This window comes from Dasypus novemcinctus, chromosome 7 (genome assembly GCF_030445035.2).
Source record: "Dasypus novemcinctus isolate mDasNov1 chromosome 7, mDasNov1.1.hap2, whole genome shotgun sequence".
Classification (NCBI taxonomy): Eukaryota; Metazoa; Chordata; class Mammalia; order Cingulata; family Dasypodidae; genus Dasypus; species Dasypus novemcinctus.
Window position 1 is genome coordinate 37204281 of NC_080679.1, and position 23724 is coordinate 37228004.

Here is a 23724-nt window from a genome sequence, read left to right on the forward strand (position 1 = left end):
CAAGCATGCATTTTAGGACGCCAGAGAAACCTGGTCATGTTTCCTATCTGTTGTGTCAATAAGGTAGTAAATATCTCTAGGTCTTCAAATAGGCACTGTTCAGTCTTATGGGAGGAAAAAATCCTGTGCTAAAATTTAGAATGTACAAGAAGATTACTTAATTACTTAAAAGAGATATATTTTCTTGCTGCTTGAATTAGGTTTTTTTTGTTACTTGGCAAGACCAGCTTGTGATATATTCTAATATAACTTGCTCGTCTAACAAAAGTAATAAACCTAAGTCCAAGAAAACACAGCTTTTCACTACTATGGTAAACCAAAATATAAAGAGATCCCAGCCCCAAAAAAGAGACTTACAGAGTTTTTAAAAGCATATTTATGTGACTGCACATAATTGTTTGTGTAAAAAGGGCATTATGACAGTTGATACCACAAAGATTACAGTAAGAAAAAGCACTTTATGACAATATTTCACAAATTCACAAAGATCACTTTAATATACAAAGCAATTGCTATCATTTTGAACACAAAGCAGCTAATATGTACATAGTGTTAATAAAATGCATTATAACTCAGTACATTTATTTTCTCTTTACAGATAAAGCACAAAAAGATTTAGGTAAAAAAATTAAAACAGGGATGTTTCTAGAATGTAGGGAATTTTATTAGAAATGTACTTCCCTCATTATAGTTATTTATTTAGTATTCAACTCCAATAGAAACATCAGAGTTAAAAGCAATACCCTGTTTTGTGCTGATAGTTTTGGGAGGACATACTCATTACCCCAATCCTCCAGGAAAAACCCAAAAACCAAAACACCTTTCTCTAGAAACTTCCCTGATTATTTTATTTCTAAAAAGTTTCAAGTGATACATCTAGGTTAAAAATAATTCCTTTTGTGGGGATGACAACTGACATGTGAACAAATCAAGTAAAGTAAGGACAACTTTACATGGAAAACTGCTAACTAGCACTCTGCTTTTTCCACCCCTAATCTATACTCACAGAAAAATGTTGACAAGTTATTTCCCACTTTAAATAACTTTATTACACAAATTGGAGTGGCATGTGGATAAAAATATGCCATGGAGCATTTACCAGTTCAATTTTAAAAACTTAAGAAAATAAAACCTCTCAAACACAAAGATAGGAATTTCTCTTGGCCAACTAACATCAGATCATTATCTGCAGGGATTTTCCTTCTCCCCTACCAAATTTTAAACTATCTCAGATGTACTGTCCCATGTCTGAGATGCTCTTCAGCTGGACAGAAGTTTGGAAATGCCATACTTCTTTCTCTAGGCAAGTACTAAATAATGCCTATATAAAGTAGGTAAAATATGAAATTTCTACCATCTGGCTTTTTTCACAGACATTTCCTAAGGATGGTTCATTTTCCTTTTCCTTGCTTGAGAGTAGTTCAAAATATATGTTGTACCCCAGCCAGGACCTGCACCCACAGTACCAGAATGCAGACAGGTTACTATTTTCTTTCTGTGCTAAACAACTCTGCCTGTTTATAATATCAACTTGCTTCACAGGCTTGTTCTATTTTTTTAATTTTCCTTTTTTATTAAAAAATAAATTTCAAGCTAAAACACCTGAAATATAATCCCTCCATTCAAATGTTATCTGGTCCCTCTTAAAGTTTGCCCCCTGAGGACACATACAAAGGCTTAAGCTACATTCACTAATCAATAAGAACTTATCATAAGCGAATGAGACAGATGGAACTTCAGCACCCTGTTTTGATTTATTTGAAATTCTTCCATACTGGCTCAGCTTCATGATATGTTCAAACCCCTCAAGGATTAGTGCCTCTCCTATCCACTAATTTAGAAAGTCAAGGAAACTAGTTCCTAGTACATACAGTGACTGTGTAGTCAATTTTTAAGTCAACATTATCAATATTAAAAGTATTTAAGATGTATCTAAGCCACCCAACAAAAAGTTCTAGTTGTGCTTAAGTTAACAAATTTAACCCACAACTCCTCACCTACAGGCTTACTTAGCATACTCACTTTCCTCCTCCTTATGGGAAACCAGTCAAATTTAGGCAGCATTTCTTTGATGTTAACAAAGTCAATTGAAAATGAAAACTCTAGTCAAATCATTATATGTGGTCTCCATGATGATAATTAATTGCTTTTAGAAATCATCTACTGTTTCGAACAAATTCACGGGTATTTTGGTACCCTAGAGATATGTATTAATGTTGGGGTGAGGACTAAAGCCTCATTTAAAATTAGAAATAAATATTACTCATTTGAACTACTTTTCCTCCCACCCCACCTTTTTCCATGATGAAAAACAAGATATGGTTTGAGCCCAACTTTTAATTGTGTTAGCCAAATCTCATTTCCTGATATTTTTCTTTTACAATTATTTTCAAGGTTAGCCTTTAGGTGCTAAAATATTTTAATTAATGAAAAGCTTCCATTTAAGAGTCACATGATTTGAAGAGAGAAAGATACAAAGTCTGTGGACAAATAAATGATGAGGGAATTTCTAAAGTTGCTAATACCCAAACCGGGTCATTTTTAAAAGTGCCAAGTTACACCAAACATTTACAAAGAATGTACTGTAAATATAATCCAAATAAATATACAACTTGGTAAACAATATACCAAGTTTTCAAGGCTACAAAGGCAACAAAATAAAGCCTCTTGAAAATAATTGAAAAGATGTATAACCACTAACTCTAAAACTCACTTTAATTAAAAATCTTAACTTTAAGATATTAGCCTTATTTAAAATGGTCTTCAAAATAAAGAGACTAATACATGCTAAGAGCTGGCTGTAGCGGATTATAAAATTAAGAACTTAACTACACGTGTAAAGAAGAAATCTAGTTGAAATCACTGCAAGTAAATAAAGCATCCCTGTTTAAGCAAACTTATTTCTTCCTAATAAGCCTTTGTATGATTCCACGTATCACCCCAAATGGTCAAAATGATAGTAGGGATTAGGCCTGAGAGACAGATAAACTTCAGCCAGATGATTTCTGATCGGACAGCCTGCCTGACTGGTATTGTGCTTTCAGACACTAGCATTGCTGCTGACCCACCATCAAAACAGTTTCTGACAAAATCTGCCTCCCCGCCCCCTGCCCTGGTGATTTTTGAAAAATCAGTGGTTCCTTTCAAAAAAGTTAGATTCAAAATGTTCTTACCACTGTTATAGCTGCCAGAGAAAAAGAATAAAAACTGAATACTTTCAGGGGGAAGTTTTCAAGTGACTAGTAACATTTAAAAGTATCAAGCCAACAGACATGGAGAAAAGAAAGGAAAAAAACTTTGATGAAAATCAGAAGATAAAAATCAATCATGAATAATGCAGTCCAAAAGACTACCAAAAGGGATGCAACAGAACACACAAAAATGTAAAATTTCATCTGACCTCAATATACTATAATACTCAGCATTCCTGACTTAAGAGCTCTCAGAGCTTCAGATTATATACTGTGTGTATATATATATGTACACATATATTATACAAATGTTATTTTTTCCCCAAGAATACCTAAATGAACAGAGCACCTATGACAATGTTATGGTTGCCAGTAAGGTACTTGAAAATGAAAATGAATGAACTTAAAATTGTCTCTGATTTGAACTTTTTAATAATGTCAGCACATTGGATCTAGCCCTTTCTAAATAACTTTTCAGTTAAGCACTATCAAAGCTTGAAAACTCATAGGAGTAATATATCAAAAATAAACCCCTCCCCACTTCATTTTTATTAGAATTAATCTGTCCTATAGATAAAAGTGCCACATGGCCCTATATTTGAAAAGTAAGCGATACCAAACCTGTGTTTTCTAGAGCAAATCAGTAGCATATGTACAGATTCCTATGATGACATTTTCATTCCCTTTTGGCCAGTATGAACAGAAAAACATTTATTATTGGTAATGTGGCCACATATGTTCTTGGCTACAATATTTTTTTAAAAAATTATATCATTTTCTTAATAAAGATTCTCAAAGTTGCATGCTTAAAAAAACACCCTTTTCCCATTTTTCTTTTAAACAAAAGCAAGTCTGCACAAAAGATGCTTGATTTACCTGTATAAACTGAAATCTTCAAGTTCACCCAAGGGTCTATCTTCAAGTTTACCCAAGGGGCTAAAACAGATTTAGCAATAGAATATATTTCTCACCTCACCACGAAGTAACTGACTTCAAACCAGTGTAATCATCCTCAAAGAATAAAGGACCAGGTCATTAGAACTTACGAATCCAACCAGCTCATCATGAATGTGATTGCCTTGATTTATTAGGGACTAAGAGGACCACCAACTTACTTCCCAATTTAACTGGAAAGCCTCAACTTTCAAAAAACATACAGCTTTAGAGGAAAGAATAAAACTTACTTAACAGCAGGAAATTTACATTTACAAACAGATTTGTGATTTCACTTTGGGTTCTGGTAAACCAGTTTTGTAAAATAACAGATTTATCCTGGTATACAAACAATTTGTATGCTATAACTTTCCGTTAGGCTCAGCAGGATAAACATCAAACTTTACAGTCGTTTGAAAGCCTTCTTGCGAATCTGGTGAATTGTCCAAATATAAAGACTACATCACTTAATTCTTAGAATGATGCTCCTTCATAAACTTTGTTCACCCTTGAAAAAAGACAATGGTTTGTTACAAACAAAAATATATCATTTACAAATATTAATTTAAAATCTTTTCAAAATGGACCAAATAATCAACATTCATATTTACATATTTTAATATGTTAAGCAATTTAACTTCCCTAAATAACCCATTACTCAATTAAAAAACATTAATTTTTCAAGTTTCTTGACTCTTTTAAAAGAGAAAAAATTATAACCTAAGTTTTTAAATTCACCTTAGTCTTATTTTTCATTTAAAGGGTAATATTTAGATTAGGCTTAGTGAATAAAATAAGCAACAATAAATGAACTATTGGAAACACTGTATGATATACACATAGACTGTTCTAGAAGATAAAATAGGTGTCTCCTTTATAAAATGACAAAGCTTATGTAGCATATTGGAAAGTGTAAGCATAACTAGCCTTTTTAGGGGAAACCAGTAGTAACAACAAAAAGTTTTACATGAATGACAATCCAAATACTGTGCTACAGCAATCATTCAAATATGTCTGAAGAAAATCACTTTCCTTGTGTATATTTAACACTGTACTTTTTAGAACAATATCCTTATAACTTCTTTCATTAAAAAAATTCATGAGATACTCTTAAAGTATGTTAATGTGGGAAAGATTTAAAAGTCAGTATTTTCCTATGACATATTTCATAAACAAATACATCATTTTGTTTTATTCAACATCTTGAAGGCTTTCCTGATGGTGGTACAATGTAAGTGCAAAGGGAGCAGTAAAATTCGAGTATCTTTTTAAGTAAATGAGTGACAATATAAATATTTTTGAAGACAAGGACAAAAACATTTATTTAAAAACTTTGTTATATATAAATCAAGGGGTTGGTTTACTAATGAGCATCTTTTTGTTAAGTATTTAGTCCTAACTAAAACAAAGCTTTTATTTTTATTTACTTTAATTAAAAATCCAAATACCAGGCTTTTTCATTCAGTTGATTACTTCTTTTAATGTATTCAAAATGTTGAACACATAAGAAAACCGAATTAAGAAGCAACAACTGACCTGTGGAAGAGCTGTAGTTTATACAAAATGTTTTGAGGAACCAACGACAAAGTTTTCAGTTTTGAGGAAGAGGATGTACATAGAAAACACTCCAAATTCATTTCTAATTTCATCACCACCACACTAAAACTCTTTTTTTAGAGGGTATGTCTTTTAACAATTTTACATAATTCACAATGAAAATGTGAAAACATGTCAATTTGGCAATCAACACTTCTTCATTGCACCTTACTTACTTTATGCATGCGGCCCATACATTACTTCAGCTCAAGAAGCTGGGGTAATTCTGTCCCTAAGGCAATCAAGGAGCTCAGCACAAACATTGAAATCATTTTAAAGATTTCCTTTTCCCCATTCCCCCCTATTAATTAACAAGTAAACGAATTATTACTTCTTGAGGAAGGTGGGGGTTGAAAAGCAGAAGTCTCTTCATGATTCCTGGTGCTGAAAACTTCTTAAGGGGAGAAGTGGAGGCAGGTGTTGGAACATTCACAGTTTAATGCAAAAGCACAAATGAACAAAATTCTGTAGTTGCTTTCAGGCAGTTTTGCGCATAGAAAAAAAGAAATCTTTAGAAAATAAAATGTTTATTTTGTCTTTCTGGTTGTGGCCAACCCAATCCTTTTTCCACCTTAAGTGGTGAAAATTTAAATTCCAAATTAATCTGATTTGTTGCAGTAAAGGTCCTTAAGTGCTTTTAGCTCCTCAATCAGTGTCTTGTTTTGGTTTTCAAGCACTGCCACTCTGTTTTCTAAACATTTCACATATTCCTTCTTCTTTCTACGACATTCTCGTGCTGCTTCCCTGTAAGTAAAAAAGAAGAGTAAAAATTATCATACAATATTTCTGTATCACTTAATCTGGGTTGAACAGAGTACATTTTTTAGAGAAATCCTTTTGCTCCAAACATTTTTATGTATCGTTTAAAAGGATACGCAGAATCACTTGGAAACTGCCTACTGCCGATAAAAAAAAAACAAACAAAAAAAACCTTTTATAAAAACCACAATAAGTTGAATAATCACTTAAAATCTGATTTCTCACTGTTAATTAAAATTTTCTATATCATTTATAAAACTTGAATTCTATCCATATTAACTAAAAAAAATCCAATATTAAATTTCATTGTGAAAACATTTTTTAACTAGAAAATCTCTCACAAGACTTAAAAAAATAAATTTTTTAGCAAGCTAAATCTAAACTAGTAAACTTCTTTAGCTCTGGGTGGGCAAGGAACGCACACATATATATACATTTTTTGAAGCACTGGGATTGAACTTAAGACCTCATATATGGGAAGCAGGCACTCAATCTGAGTTAACACCTGCTCCCAACATTTTATTTTTATATTCCTAAGCTTCTAGCACAGGGGCCTGGCATGTTATAGGAACTTCTTACTGAATGAATATGAATTGAAAACACGGTTCTAAGCCTTTTAAAAAATGAAATAAAAGCAATGATTTACAATAACTCATTTATAGCAGAGGCAGTATAATGTAGCAGTTAAGAATAGCATCTTCAGAGGCAGATTCCGGGGGTTAAATGGTTTTACCCCTTACAAATTATATGACCATGGGAAATTACTTTATCTTACTATCCTGACTACAATATGGTGCTATATCTACCTCAAAAGATTTATGAACACTAAATGTTAATATATGAAAATCACATGAGATAGTACCTGGCATTTTGTAAATGCTATATATGTGTTAGCTTTTATTATTTCTAGGTAACTCAAATGGTAGAATATTATAAGCCCATTAATGTCTTTATCTCTATATAGGCTGTCAATTCAGAAAAATGTAGCACGTGCTTGGATTGCTAACAAGATTTTTGGAATTAAAAACCTAGCAGCCTTTTCTACAGAAATGGAAAAACTGACCACAAATTCATAAGGATTCAAAAGGGACCAAGAGCCAAATTATCTTGAAAAAGAAGAGAGCTGGGGGTCTCACTTCCTGATTTCGAAATTTATTACACAAAGCTACAGTAATAAAAACAGTACTGATGTAAGGATAGACATATAGACCAATGGAATAGAATTCAGAGTCCAGAAATAAACTCACATATTTATGGCCAATTGATTTGACAAGTGTACCAAATGCATTTAATGGAGAAAGAACAGTCTCTTCACAAATGGTGATGGGAAAACTGGCTGTCCATATGCAAAGAATGAGGTTGGGATTCCTGCCACAGTCATACATAAAAATTAACTAAAAAATAGATTAAAGACTGAAATTTAAGAACTAAAATCATAAAATCCTTAGAAGAAAACAGGGAAACATCTTCATGACCTCAATTGAGTTCGGCAATGGGTTCTTAAATATGACACCAAAAAAACCAACAGACATACTGGGCATAATAAAAATTAAGAACTCTTTGCATCAAAACACATTATTAAGATAATTTAATTCTAAATCGTGCATCTGGAAAGTGTTTAATATCTAGAATATATAAAGAACTGCTACAATTCAACAACAAAAAGACAAACAGCCCAATTTAAAAAATGGGCAAAGTACCTGAATAGACATTTCTCCAAAAAAGATGTAAGAATGGCCAATAAGCACTTGAAAAGATACTCAAAAGCTTCAGTCATCAAAATCTTTAGTCATCAGGAAAACACATATCAAAACCACAATAAGATGGCACTTCTCACCTGGTAGGATGCATTACATATATAAAAAAGGAGGGTAAGTATTTGTAAGAAAATGGAAAACTTGTGCAGTGCATAGGAGTTTATGCAGCTGTTGTGTAAAACAGTTTGGCAATTCAGTTAAACATAAAATTGCCATATGATCTGGTAATTCCACTTCTAGGTATATATCCCAAAGAAGTGAAAACAGGAATTCAAACAGATACTTGTACAGCAGTATTCACAGCATTCACAAGAGCCATAAGGTGGACACTACCGAAGTGTCCACGAACAAATGAATGGATAAATGTGGTATACTGGAATACTATTCAGGTGTAAAAAGGAATGAAACTCTGCAACATGAATGGACCTTGAAAGCATTATGTTGAGTGAAATAAGCCAGACACAAAGGCACAAATACTCTTATGATTCCCTTTATATGAACTCTCTAGATGAGACAATTCATGGAGACAGAAAATAGATTAAAGGTTATCTGGGGTGGGGGTAGGAAGGTGACGGCAGTTACTGCTTAATGGATACGGGTTTCTATCTGGGGTAAAGAAAGAGCTTTGGTAATGGATGGTGGTATTAGTGATGGTGGCACAACACTGTGAATGTTATTAATGCTACTTAATTGCACACTTAAAAATGGTTAAAATAAGAAAATCTGCATTATATACACGTAACTACAATTTTTTAAAAAAAGCCTAATGGTGAAGAAAACACACCAAGAGATGCTCTGAGCTCAAGAGGGAAATGGTGTTCTAAAGGATGATAATGGGAATGATCTGGAGGTCAATTTGGTTGTTCTATATTCAGTTCTAACAGAATAGAAAGCATGTAGGATTTATATGGCTTATTGGCAGGTTAGGAAAACGTATCCCATTAAAATCAAATGATGGGTATTTGTATATTATTAAAAGGGATAATTCACAAGAAATAAAAATAAATATGCCCTAACCTGGGTACCCAAAATATATGAGGCAAAAACTGGCAAAAGTGAAGGGAGAAATATACATCTCTACAATAATAAACGCTTTAACATACCCCTCCTGTCATTAGATAGAACATATGGACAGGGAATCACTAAGATAGTGATAGGCAAGAAATAAGACATATGGACAGAGAGCTTCAATAATATAACTGAACTAGATCTAACAGACATAAACCTAACAGTGTACTCCAAAACAGGATATACATTCTTCTCAAGTGCTCATGGATCTTTCTCCAGAATAGCCCATAGGCTGGGTCACAAAACAGGTCTCAAAAAATCAAAAAGACTGAAATTACACTAAGCATCTTCTCAGATTATAATGGAATGAACCTCAAAATCAGTAACAGACTTCCAGGAAGATGGTAAACTAGAAAGAAATGGGACTCTCTTCTCTCCCAGAAAAATAGCTAGAGGACAGGGAGAAACAGCCTGGAAAATTTTTTTCTAGGGTTTAGGAAACCAGGAAGCTGGACATCACCCAGAAGACAAGGCGGCAAAGGGAAAGAATCAGGACAGCAAAACCCTGAGTTAAAAACTAGAGCAGCAACTGCCAGCATTTCCCCCCATCCTACAGACTTGAATTCTCAGTGTTGGGGCCTATAGCTATAGACAAAGGGCCCCCCAAGGGACTCACCTCCCTAGGAAAGGGGGGAGAGAGGGACAAAGCATAAGGCTGACTCAACTTATGACCCACAAATTTGGCCTGCCTTGCAGGCAAGGGGGGCTGCATCATTGTTTGCCTTGGAATACAAATGCCTTGGCTCAATACCCCTCTCTACTGACAGAGGCGAGAGGAATTATTATTAGAGGGGAGTGTAATCATTTTCTACTTAGGAAAAAGGAGGGTGCTGCAGGCAAAGGTTGGAGAACTGCCTCTGAGAAACTGTCAATTAATAGCCTCCAGGCAGAATCCTTCCTCACATCTGATCCTGTCACAGTTTGCAGCAAACACATTCTGACTAAGCATGGAAACTGAGATGGCAACCAAAGAGCACCATCTGCTGATGGGCCTAGGAAGTGCATGTGAGGAAATTAAAAGTAAATAAGAGGGTTTTCCTGGCCTTTACAGCCTCCCTTCTTGAGGCCCTAGGAAGCAGGTCTGCATCCCATTACTGGGTCCAGGGCCCAACTTAGTGCAACTAAGTGGGACAATTTTAAAGACCCAGAACACACTGAACCAAGAATCAAAGAACAGCAATAAAACACAGCATCCTGCCACTAAATCCCTATGAAAGAAAGAGAAATTGAGCATCTGAGTAAATGCATCCTAATCAGATGCCTACACATCAGCAAAAAATTACAAGACATACTAAGAAAATGAAAGAAATGGCCCAAGAAAAAGACTATATCAAAGCCCCAGAAGAGATACAGGATTTGAGACAATGAATCAACAAGATGCACACATTTCCAAAATCAAATTAATGAGCTGAAAGACAATATGGCTAAAGAGATAGGGCACATCAAGAAGACACTGAGTACAAAGAATCTGAAAACCTGAAGAGAAAAGTAATAGAGCTCATAGGAATGAATGACACAAAAGGTGAGATCAAAAACACATTAGAGATATTCAACAGCAGATATGAAATGAAAGAATAAGTGATATAGAGACAGAAATAGGTGGAATTGAAGAGAGAAAAGAGAAAAGAATGAAAAAATTAAGCGGGCACAAGGAGTTGAATAACACAAAATGTAACAACGTACATGTCATGGGAGTTCCAGAAGGAGAAGAGAAGGGAAAGGGGGCAGAAAGAGTACCTGAGAGAATATGAGCTGAAAATTTCCCAACTCTCACAAAAGAAATGAGTTTACATGTCCAAGAAGCACAGCGTACGCCAATCAGAATAAATGTGAATAGACCTACTCCAAGACACATACTACTTGGAATGTCAAACATCAAAGATAAAGAGAAAATTCTGAGCACAGCCAGGGAGAAGCAAATTATCACAAACAAGGGACACCCAGTAAGACTTAGTGCAGATTTCTCATCAGAAACCATGGAGGCAAGAAAGTGGTATGATATAATTGGGATACTGAAAGAGAAAAATTGCCAGCCAAGAATTCTGTATCCAGCAAAACTGTCCTTCAAATATGAAGGTGAGTTTAAAATATTCACCAACAAACAGAAATTAAGAGTTCATAAAAAAGAATCCACCTTTGCAGGAAACATTAAGGAAAGTATAGAAGAAAGATTAGCACAAAGGATAACAAAGAATAAAGAGACAGATGGAAATAAGATATGACATATGAAAACCAAAGAATAAAATGGTTGAAGCAAATAATGCATTTAACAGTAATATCACTGAATGTGAATGGACTAAACTCTCCAATTAAAAGATACAGGTTGACACAATGGATAAAAAAAACATGAGCCATCCATATGCTGCCTACAAGAGACTGACCTTAGACCCAGAGATACAAACTGGCTGAAAAAAGATACTCCATGAAAACAGAAACCAAAAAAGAGCAGGTGTAGCTATACTAATATTGGACAAAATAGATTTTAAAATACAAAAAAAGTTATGAGATAAAAAAGGCCATTATATACTAATAAAAGGGACAATCCATCAGGAAGAAATAACAGTCATAAATAGCTAGTTATGCTTCCCACCAGTGTGCCCCAAAATACATGAGGCAAACTCTTACAAAACTGAAGGGAGTAATAGCCATCTCTACAATAACAGTTAGAGACTTTAACACATCACTCACATTATTAGACAGAATGAGACAGAAGATCAATAAGGAAACAGAATTTGAACAATAAGATAAAAGAGACAGACCTAACAGAAAAATACAAAGCATTTGTACCCAAACTGAGCGGGTTATATATTCTTCTCAAGTGCTCATGGATCCTTCTTCAGGATAAACCATGTTAGGTCACAATGCAGGTCTCAATAAAGTCTAAAAGTATACAGAACATAATGGAATGAAACTGGAAATCAATAATAGATGGGAAAGGGGAAAAATTCACAAACGTGTAGAAGCTGAACAACACACCCCCAAATAATCAGCGGGTCAAAGAAGAAATGGTTAAGTGAAATTACTGAATATACTGAGATGAAAGAGAACGAGAACAAGCCTTATCATCAAAACTATATGATACAGCGAAGGCAATACTGAAAGGGAAATTTATAGCCCTATAATGCCTTTATTTAAAAAGAAGAGCTAAAATTGAAAAACTGAACTGAAGAAACCAGAAAAAAAAAACCATTCCCAAGCAAGCAGAAGGAAAGAAATAATAAAGATCAGAGCAGAAAGAAATGAAATTGAGAAGAAAAACAACAAAAAATAGAGAAAATCAACAAAACCAAAAGCTGGTTATTTGAGAAGATTTAAGAAAACTGACAAACCCCTTGCTCGACTAGTAAAGTAAAAGATGCAAATAAAAAAAGGAGGTTATGACTGATCCCATAGAAACAAAAAAGGATCATAAGAGGATATTTTGAGAAATTGTGTACCAACAACTAGACAAACTACCTGAAACGGACAAATTCTTAGAAATATACAAACAACCTACACTGATGTTATAAGAAACACAAGAACTTAATCCAATCACATTTAAAGAGATTGAATCAGTAATCAAATATCTCCCAAGAAAGTAAAGTCCAGGACCAGATGACTTCACAGGTGAATTCTATCAAGCATTTTGAGACGAATTAACCCTAATCCTTTTTTTTAAAAAAAAGATTATTTTATTTCTCCCCACCCCCTTGCTTGTCCTTGCTTTGTCTGCTCATCTTGTTTCTTTAAAGATTCATTTATTTTATTTTGTTTACTTATCCCCTCCCCCTTGTCATTTGTGCTCACTGTCTGCCTCAGCTCTCTGTGGCGGCACAGGCCAGCTTGCCTTTACCAGGAGGTCCCAGGAATAGAAACCAGGGCCTCCCATATGGTAGATGGGAGCTCAATCACCTGAGCCACATCCACCTCCCTTGTTTCTTTAGGAGGCACTGGAAGCCAACCCAGGACCTCTGATGTGGTAGGGAGGAGCCTAATCACTTGAGCCACCTCTGCTCCCTTTTTTGTTGGGTCTCTCATTATGTTTTTCTTCCCTGGGTCTCTTGTTACATCACCTTGTGTCAGCTCACTGCATCTGCCTGTTGCATCAGCTCACTGTCTTCTTTAGGAGGCACCAGGAACCTCTGCTCCCTGCTTCGTTGTGTCTCATTATGTTTTTGGGTCTCCTGTTGTATTATCTTGTTGCATCAGCTTGCTGCACTTGCCCATCATGCCAGCTTGCTGGTTTTTTTTTTAAGGAGGCACTGGAAACTGAACCATGGACCTCCCATGTGGTAGGCAGGAGTTAAGTCACTTGAGCCACATCAGTTTCCCATCATTCCTTTTAAAACTCTTTCAAAAACTGAATAGGAGGGAAAAATTACCCAACACATTTTATGAAGCCCACATCACTCTAATACTAAAGCCAGATAAAGACACTACAAGAAAAGAAAATACAGACCAATTTCTTTAATGAATATAGATGCAAAAATTCTAAACAAAATACTTGCAAATCAAATCCAACAGCATCTCAAAAGACTGATACATCACGACCAAGTAGGATTATTCCTGGTATGTAAGAGTGGCTCAATATAAGAAAATTGATTAAAGTAATACACCACATTAATGAACTGAAGGGAAAAAAACACGGGATCATCTTGATTGATGCAAAAAAATGCATTCGACAAAATCCAGCATCCTTTCTTGATTAAAAAAACTTCGAAAGATAGGAATAGAAGGAAAATTCCTCAATGTGGTAAAAAGAAGATATGAAAAACTCACAGCCAACATTTAATTCAACAGGGAAAGCTGAAAACTTTCCCTCTAAGATCGGGAACTAAACAAAGATGCTCACTGTCACCACTGTTATTCAACACTGTGCTGGAAGTTCTAGCTAGAACAATTAGACAAGGAAAAATAAGTAAATAAAAGGTAACCAAATAGGAAAAGAGGAAGTAAAACTCTCACTATTTGCAGATGATATGATCCTATATTTAGAAAATTATGAAATGTTTACCTCAAAGTTACTTGAGCTAATAAATGCGTTCAGCAAAGTGGCAGGATACAAGATCAACACATAAAAAACCAACAATGTTTCTGTAACTAGTATTGAACAATTTGAGGAGGAAATTAGGGGGAAAAATTCCATTTACAATAGCAACAAAAAGACTAAATACCTAGGAATTGATTTAACCAAAGAAGTAGAGGACCTATATGCAGAAAACTACAAAACAATGCTATAAGAAATCAATGAAGGGAAACGGACTTGGCCCAGTGGTTAGGGCGTCCGTCTACCACATGGGAAGTCCGCGGTTCAAACCGCAGGCCTCCTTGACCCGTGTGGAGCTGGCCCATGCACAGTGCTGATGCGTGCAAGGAGTGCCGCGCCACTCAGGGGTGTCCCCCGCGTAGGGGAGCCCCACGCGCAAGGAGTGCACCCGTAAGGAGAGCCGCCCAGCGTGAAAGAAAAGTGCAGCCTGCCCAGGAATGGCGCTGCCCACACTTCCCGTGCCGCTGATGACAACAGAAGCGGACAAAGAAACAAGACGCAACAAATAGACACAGAGAACAGACAACCATGGGAGGGGGGGAATAAAATAAAATAAAATCTTCAAAAAAAAAAAGAAAAAAAAAAAAAAAAGAAATCAATGAAGACCTAAACAAATGGAAAGTTCATGGACTGGAACACTAAATATTGTGAAGATGTCAATCTTACCCAAACTGATTTACAGATTAAATGCAATACCAATAAAAATTCCAACAGCCTACTTTACAGAAACAGAAAAGGCAATTAACAAATTTATTTGGAAGTGCATCCAAATAGTCAAAAGCATTATAAAAATGAAGACAGAAGAATTTCATTTCATGCCTGACAATGAAACATATTACAAAGCTACAGTGGTCAAAACAGCATGGTATTGGCATAAAAACAGACACATTGATCAGTGGAATAGACTTGAGAGTCCAGAAATAAATCCTTACCTCTTTGGCCAACTGGTTTTTGACACACTCACTGAAGCCATGTTAATAGGACAAAACAGTCTCTTCAACAACTGGTGCTGGGGGAACTGGATATCCTAACCAAAAGAATGAAAGAGGACTCCTATCTCATTCCCTATACAAGAATCAATACAAAATGAATCAGAGACCTAAATATGGAAAAAAGCCAGGACCACAAAACTACAAGAAGAAAATGTAGGGAAACATTGTGGTAGGTGGTGGTTTTTTCAACCTTACACCCGAAAGCATGAGCAAAAAAAGAAAAAACAGATGAATGGGACTTCCTCAAAATTAAGCATTTTGCACCTCACAGGACTCTGTCTAAAGAGTAAACAGCAGCCAACTCAATGGGAGAAAATATTTAGAAATTACTTATCTCATAAGTGTTTAATATACCTGATATATAAAGAAATGCTACAATTCAATAATAAAAAGACAAATGACCCAATTAAAAAATGGACAGAAACTTGAAGAGACATTTGTCTAAAGAAGAAATACAAATGGCAAAATAACACATAAAAAAATGTTCAACACCAGTAGTGATTAGGGAACTGCAAATCAAAGCTACAATGAGATATCATTTCATACCTGTTAGAATGGCCATTGTTAAAAAGACAGAGAACTGCAAGTGTTGGAGAGGATGTGGAGAGATAGAATACTTATTCACTTTTTGTGGGAATGTAGAATAGTGTAGCCACTGTGGAGAACTGTTTGGCAGTTCCTAAAGAAGTTAAATATAGATTTGCCATGTGACCTAGAAATATCACACTACTAAATGTATACAGAGAAGAACTGAGACCAGTGACATGAAAAGACATCTGCACATTAAAGTTCACTGCGGTGTTTATTCATGATTGCCAAAAGCTGGAAACAACCCAGGTGTCCATTAACTGATGAATCATTAAACAAACTTTGGTGTATTCACACATGGAATATTATGCAGCTGTAAGAAGAAATGAAGCTGTAAAGCATATGACTTTATTATGGTGAGTGAAGTCAGTCAGACACAAAAGGACAAATACTGTCTGACTGTGCTACCAAGAACTAAATATACTGTATAATCTCATGGAGTTAATAACTTGAATATGGGCCACCAGAAAATAGAATGAGGTTAGAGAATGGAAAGCGGAGGGCTAACTTGTGCAGAATTAGTAAAAAAGATGTGTGTTAATCTTTGGTTTAAAGGGAAAATCTAAGGTCATGTACATTACTATAAGGAAAGCTAAAAAATGAAATGTGACTGTATAGCATAGTAAAACCACAGGTGAAATATGAATATTGTGATTATACTAAAAGCCACTGATTATACACTTTGGATAGATTGTATGGATATGATGACATCTCAAAAAACCTGCTTAATAAATAATTATGCAAGAATAGCTAGAAAGAGCAGCTATGTATAGCAAGGGGAGCACAGAGAGACTGAAATGTATAGAATTTTCTTGTTTGTTTCTTTGTTTTTTATTTTATTATTATTGAAATAATGAAAATGCTCTAAAAATGACTGAAGTGATGAATGCACAGCTATGTGATTATACCAAATACTATTGACTGTACACTGTATATGAATTATATGCTATATTCATATGTACCAATAAAGTTTATTTGTTCAAAAAACTAACGTGGGACTGTATAGCATAGTAAAACTGCATGTGAAATATGAATATGAATTAAATTGCATATATAAGGCTAATTTTCTTTGAAACTGAACACATGTATATTAATACTATAAGATGTTAATATCAGACAAAAAAATTATGCTAAGTGAAAGAAACCAGACACAAAGTACTATATATTGTATGATTCCACTTACAGAAAAAGTAAATATAAATTCATAAAAATGAAATTATATTAGTGGTTATGTAGGGCTGGGGAAGGACTGCTAATGGATGTGGAGTTTTTCTTTTTGGAGTAATGAAATTGTTTTAGAAATTTTTGTGGTAATGAATGCATAACATTGTGATTATACTAAAAGCCATTGATTATATACACTTGGGATAGATCATATGGTATGCGAATATATCTCAAAACTGCTCAATAAAAAAATAGAACAGAATAAAATAAACTCAGGAAAAAAATCAATAACAGATAAAAAAAGGAAAATTCACAAATATATGGAGATTAAATAATACTCTTAAACTATCAGTACATAAAAGAAGAAATTGAAGAAGAAATCAGTTAATTTCTTATGACAATGAAAATGAGAACACAACTTTTCAAAACCTATGTGGTACACTGAAGGCATTGCTGAGAGAGAAATTTTTAGCTCTCAATGCTTACATTTAGTAAGAAGAGCTAAAATCTAAGGCTTAACTGTAATCTAGAGAAACTAGAAATTGAACAACAAAGTAATACCACAGCAAGCAAAAGTAAAGAACTAACAAAGATTAGAGCAGAAATAAATGAAATTGAGAACAAAATAACAATAGAATCAACAAAAGCAAAATTTGGTTCTTTGCGAATTATCAACAAAGAGAAAAGATGGAAATAAATAATATCAGAAACAACTAGAGGGGGTGGGTACATTACTACTGACCCCACAGAAATAAGAGAGATCATAAGAGGATACTATGAACAATGGTACACCATTAACTAGACAACACGGACAAAATGGACAAATCCCTAGAAACACAAACAACAAACACTGATCCTAGAAGAAAAAGAAAACAACAAACCAATCACAAGTAAAGAGACTGAAACAATCTTCAAAAATTCCCCAAAATGAAAAGCCCAGGACAAGATGGCTTTACATGTAAATTTTACCAATTATTCAAAGAAGATTTAATACCAATTTTGATCAAATTCTTCCAAAAAAATCGAACAAACTCATTCTATGAAGCCAGTAGCACTCTAATACCAATGCTAGATAAAGATACTGAGAGAAAACTACAACAATTTCTGTAGTGTATACAGATGCAAAAATCTTCAACAAAATACTTGCTAATTGCATTCAACAGCACATGAAAAGAATTATACATCATGACAAGTGGGTTTTATCCCAGGTATGCAAGTTTGGCTCAACACAAGAAAATCAATTACTGTAATACACGTCAATAATCAAAAAAGAAAAATTACATGACCACCTCAACTGATGCAGAAAAGGCATTTGACCGAAGGAAAAAAAAAAAAAAAAGCATCCTTTCTTGATAAAAACACTCAAATAGACAGGAAAACAAGGAACTTTCTCAACATGGTAAAGTCCATGTATGAAATACCCACAGCTAACACTGTTACTCAATATTGTTCTAGAGCTAATCAGACAAGAAAAAGAAATAAAATGCACCCAAGTAGGAAAGGAAGAGGTAAAACTTTCAATATTTGCTGATAATATGATCCTATACTTAGAAAATGCCAAAAAATCCTTAACAAAGCTACCAGAGCAAATAAAAAGAGTTCAGCAGGGAAGTGGATGTGGCTCAAGTGACTGGACTCCCTTGTTCGATTCCTGGTGCCTCCTAAAGAAGACAATGGGTGGTACAATGGGCAGGTACAGTGAGCTTACACAACAAGATGATGCAACAAGAAACATGAGGAAAACTTACTGCGAAACAAGAGAAAGCAGGGAGTGAAAGTGGCTCAAGCAATTAAGCACCTCCCTCTCACATCAGAGGTCCCAGGCTCAGTTACCAGTTCCTCCTAACGAAATAAGGAAGACGAATAGACACAGCAATGCAAAATAATGAGTGGGTGGGGAGAAATAAAAAAATAAAGTTCAGCAAAGTAGCAGGATATTAAGATTAACATGCAAAAAGCTATAGTGTTTCTATTAGTAATGAACAACCTAAGAGAGGAAGTCAGGGAAAAAATTCCATTTTCAACAGCAACTGTAAGAATAAAATATTTAGGAATGAACTTAACCAAGGACATAAAAGACATGTATTCAGAAAACTACAAAATATTGCTAAAAAAAATGAAGGAAGACCTAAATAAATGGAAGGACATTCCGTTTTTGTAGATTGGAAGACTAAGTATCATTAAAATGTCAATTCTACACAAGCTTATTTACAGATTCAACACAATCCCAATAAAAATCCCAACAGCCTTTTTTGCATAAATAGAAAAGCCAATGATCAAATCTGGAAGGATAAGGAACTCTGAATAGCCAACAATATCTTCAAAAAGAATGAAGTTGGAGAACTCTCACTTCTTGACTTTAATGCATGTTACTTAGCACCAATGGTAAAAATAGCATAGTACTGGCATAAAGATAGAAATATTGACAAATGGAATTGAACTGAGTTCAGAAATAGACCCTTATATCTGTGGTCAAGTGATTTTTGACAAGGCTGTCAAACCCATCCATTTGGATCAGAATAGTCTATTCACAATATGGTGCTGGGAGAACTGGATATCCATATTTTAAAAAAAGAAAGAGGCCCCCTATTTCACACCTTACACAAAAATTAACTGTAAACAAATCAAGGACCTAAATATAGAAGCTAAGCCATAAAACTCCTAGAAGAAAATGTAGGGAAACATTGCCAAGATCTTATGGTAGGTGGTGGTTTCTTAAATCTTAAACCCAAAGCATGAGCAACAAAAGAAAAAACAGATAAATGGGACTTCCTAAAAATTAAACTTCTTTGTTCTTCTAAAGACTTCATCAAGAAAGTAAAAAGGGAGCCTACTCAATGGGAGAAAATTTTCAGAAACCACAGATATAATAAGGGTTTGAGTTCCATGGTATATAAAGATATCATCCAACCCAACAATAAAAAGACAAGCAACCCAATCAAAAAACAGGCAAAAGACCTGAATAGACATTTTTCCATAAAGGAAATAAAAATGGTCAAAAAGCACATGAAAAGATATGCAACATCACTAGCTATTAGAGAAATGCAGACCAAAACCTACAAAAAGACATCATTTCATACCTTACAGAATGACCATTATTAAAAAAAAAACAGAAAAGTACAAGTGTTCGAGAGGATGTGGAGAAATCTAACACTCCTTCAGTGTTGATGGGAAATGCAGAATGGTGCAGCCTCTGTGGACAAGTTTGGCAGTTCCTCAGGAAGCTAAATATAGATCTGCCCTATGATCCAGCAATTCTACTACTGGGAATATACTGAAAAGAACTGAAATCAGGGACACGAACAGATATTTGCACACTGATGCTCAAAGCAGCATTACTCACAATTGCCAGAAGATGGAACCAACCCAAGTGTCCATCAACTGATGAATGGATGAAGAAAATGTGGTATATACATATGATGGAATACTATTCTGCTGTACAAAAAAATGAAGTGGGGATGCATAGGACAATATGGATGAACTTGAAGGACATGACGTTGAGTGAAATAAGTCAGACACAAAAGGACAAATATTGTATGTTCTCAATAATATGAACTAAATACAAAGAGTAAACTCATGGAGTTGAACTACAGAGTATAGGTTAGTAGGAGACAGAATGCGGGTTGAAAACAGGGAGCTAATGCTTATTGCATGTAGAATTTTTAATATGGTTGATTGTAAACGTATGGAATTGAATAGAGTTGATGGTAACACATTATAGTGAGATTAACTAATAATGATTTATAAATGTGATTGTGGCTGAAAATTGAGTCTAGAGATATAAATGTCAAATGAAAGAAAGCTAGAGCATAATCTAGGGACTATCTAACATTAAACTATAAAACTTCTAGAGGAAAATAAAAGATAAAAATCTATGTGATCTTGGGTTAGGCGAAGAAGTCTCAGATACAACATTACAACCACATTCCACAATAGAACACAACTGATAAAGTGGATTTCATTAAAAAGCAAACCTTTTTTGCTCTGCAAAGGACACTGTTAAGAGAATGAAAAGACAAGCCACAGACTCGAAGAAAAGATCTGCAAATCACATCATCTAACAAAGGACTTGCATCTAGAATAAAGATCTCTCAAAACTCAACATAAAGGGAACAAACAATAAAAGCATGTGGAAAAGATCTTCACCAAAGAAAATATACTAACAGAAATATGCATATAAAAGATGCTCAAAAGCATTAGTTTCTAGGGAAATGCAAATTCAAGTCACAATGAGATGCCTCCACATACCTTTTAGAATATCTAGACTTAAGAAAATCAACCTGACCATACCAAGTTCTGGAAAGAGCACAGAGCAACTGAAACTCTCATACACTGCTGGTGGTAATGCAAAATGGTACAGGCACTTTGGAAAACTGTTTGGCAGTTTCTTACAAAGTTAAATATACATTTACCATTTATCCAGCCAGTGTACTACTAGGTATTTACCCATGTGAACTGTAAATTTGTATTAGTATAAAAACATTTATATGCAAGTTTATAGTAGTAGCTTTACTCACAGTACTAAAAAACTGGAAAAAACTAGGATTAATTTCAAGGTGAATGGATAACAAACTATAGTACATCCATCCAATGTAGTACTACTCAGTGATAAAATAAATGCAATATGGGTGAATCTTAAATATATTTTTCTAAGTGAGAGAAGCCAGATCCAAAATACATATTGTATGATTCCATTTATATGAGATTCTGGAAAAGGCAAAACTGTTAAGGATGGAAAACATTTCAGTGGTTGCCAGGTTGCCCTCCAGAAAAGCTGCCCCAATTTCCACTCTCACTAATGGTATACAGTACCTCTTTTCTTACAGCCTCATCAACAATACAAGTAATTCTTTATAACCTCTATCAATGAGGTAGGGCAACTACCTTTACATTTATTAACGTGCATTTCTTTAATAGTAAATGTAATCCCCCCATTTTATCATACCATTTCTAATTAAATTTCTATGAATTTGCCTATTTATATCCTTAACTGACCTTATTTGTCAATAAGTTTCCCAGTTGGCTTGCTTTGCTACTTTAGGTTTTTCTTCTTGGTTAAAGAGAAGTTTTCTATTTTTATATGGTCAAATTCATTTAACCTTTTCCTTCATTGTGTCTATCTTTAGGGACCTGCCATTAGACTCCCCCTGCATCCTAAAATTATATAAAGGTAAGTGATAGACTGTATTATTTTCATAATTATACACTCTTCCCCTCTTCCCTGTTGGAAGAATAGACATCCTTAATGACTTTGAGCCTGTGCTTGGCCAGTGGAATATGAGTGGGCCTGATGTTCACCACAATCAAGCAGATGCTCTTAAAAAGCACTAATCTTTGCCCTTTGCCACAAGAAAGTCATACTCAAAAAGGTCCTGCTCCTCTGGATTGAGTCCTGGAACCAGACAGTATGTGGAAGAGAGCCACAGCACCTGATTTGCAGCCGTCAAAAAATCTAACAAAAGGAAGAAATTTTTGTCATTCTAAGACATTGAGATTTTGTGATTGATTCTTACTGCAGTAACAGGGTAATATTATAACCATCTATATTTTTAGAATGTTTACCACTTAGCTTTACTCTTAAGTAAATGGCAATTTGGATGGTATAAAATTTTTGACTCAGCCTTTTTTCATCAAAGCCTAGTTAAGATAGGCTGTATTTGAGGTGTGTAGTATGTTGAGGAAGATAGTGGTTCTCTAACGTTTCTAGTGAAGTACCTACAATGGTGGAAGAAACTATGTTCCCCTGGGAAATTTCTTTTTGATCTCTTATTTTACCTTTAAAATATCAGCCATATATCCCATTGCACAGCAGGAGACAGTTTCATAATGGAATCTGAGAAGTAGCATGTACACAGACTTTGGCACCAGACAGAGAGAGGTTTAAACTAAGCTCTCCAATTTTTAAAAAGGGGTCCTTTGGCAATATATTTAACTTCTCTCTGAACTATATCCTCCCTCTTCATCTGTAAAGGGGGATAATTTTTTTTTTTTTTTACTTTATTGTAGGTAGAACTCATAAAGTAATATATAAAGAACTGAGGTATAGTGCCCAGCATATAATGGGCCTTAAGGGACAAGGTCAAAGCTAGAATATACATAGAATTAAAAGGATCAACATACAGGTGATGCCTGAAATACATAAGCATGGCTCACAGTTGCAAGGGAAAATTTTGAGAAGTAGGCAGAGAACTAAATGAGTTAAGTCAAAGGGAAAGAGTTTAGGGGAAAGAGTAATCAAAAGTATACATAGAGGTAAAATGGAATGGAAAGATTATACAGGACATGCAAAGTGGGAGGGGATCTGTATGTTTTGATAGAGAGAGAAGTGATATGGGGGTCACAGAAGCCAGTTTCAGTGAAAGAAGGTAAGAAAGAAGCAGTAGCAGTAATCTGGTAATGAAGGGAAAGAGGGAAGTATGGTAGAGTCAATGGCAAATTTCCTTTTTTCGGATAGTGAAACTAAATACAAGCAAATGTATTTTATTAAAGAGTCCCTGGTAAGTCAGGCAAGCACAGGCTGTTAGATACTGTAGCTATACATGTCCTGCCCCTAACTTGGTGGAAGGATTATAAATCTGAAGTAAAAACAAAGAGAGAAAAAAGGAAATTTAGTTTGTTATTTAGGAGTTCTCACAAATGGGCAGCTTTTC

General features: G+C 34.7%; 1 protein-coding gene across 9 annotated transcripts in view; it reads right to left on the reverse strand.

The window, feature by feature from the left end:
• Positions 1 to 358: 358 nt before the first annotated feature.
• The window catches only part of CREB1 (cAMP responsive element binding protein 1), a 78842-nt gene continuing 55476 nt past the window's right edge, over positions 359 to 23724 (reverse strand). For 4 of the 9 annotated variants that reach the window (XM_058300277.2, XM_058300279.1, XM_058300276.2 and 1 more), the window contains one exon: positions 359 to 6464. In XM_058300277.2, coding sequence (XP_058156260.1) covers positions 6320 to 6464 — 145 coding nt within the window. In that variant the 3' untranslated portion in view covers positions 359 to 6319. The remainder of the gene's footprint in view (positions 6465 to 23724) is intronic. The other 5 variants (XR_009186492.1, XR_009186491.2, XR_009186494.2 and 2 more) reach the window with 2 other exon arrangements.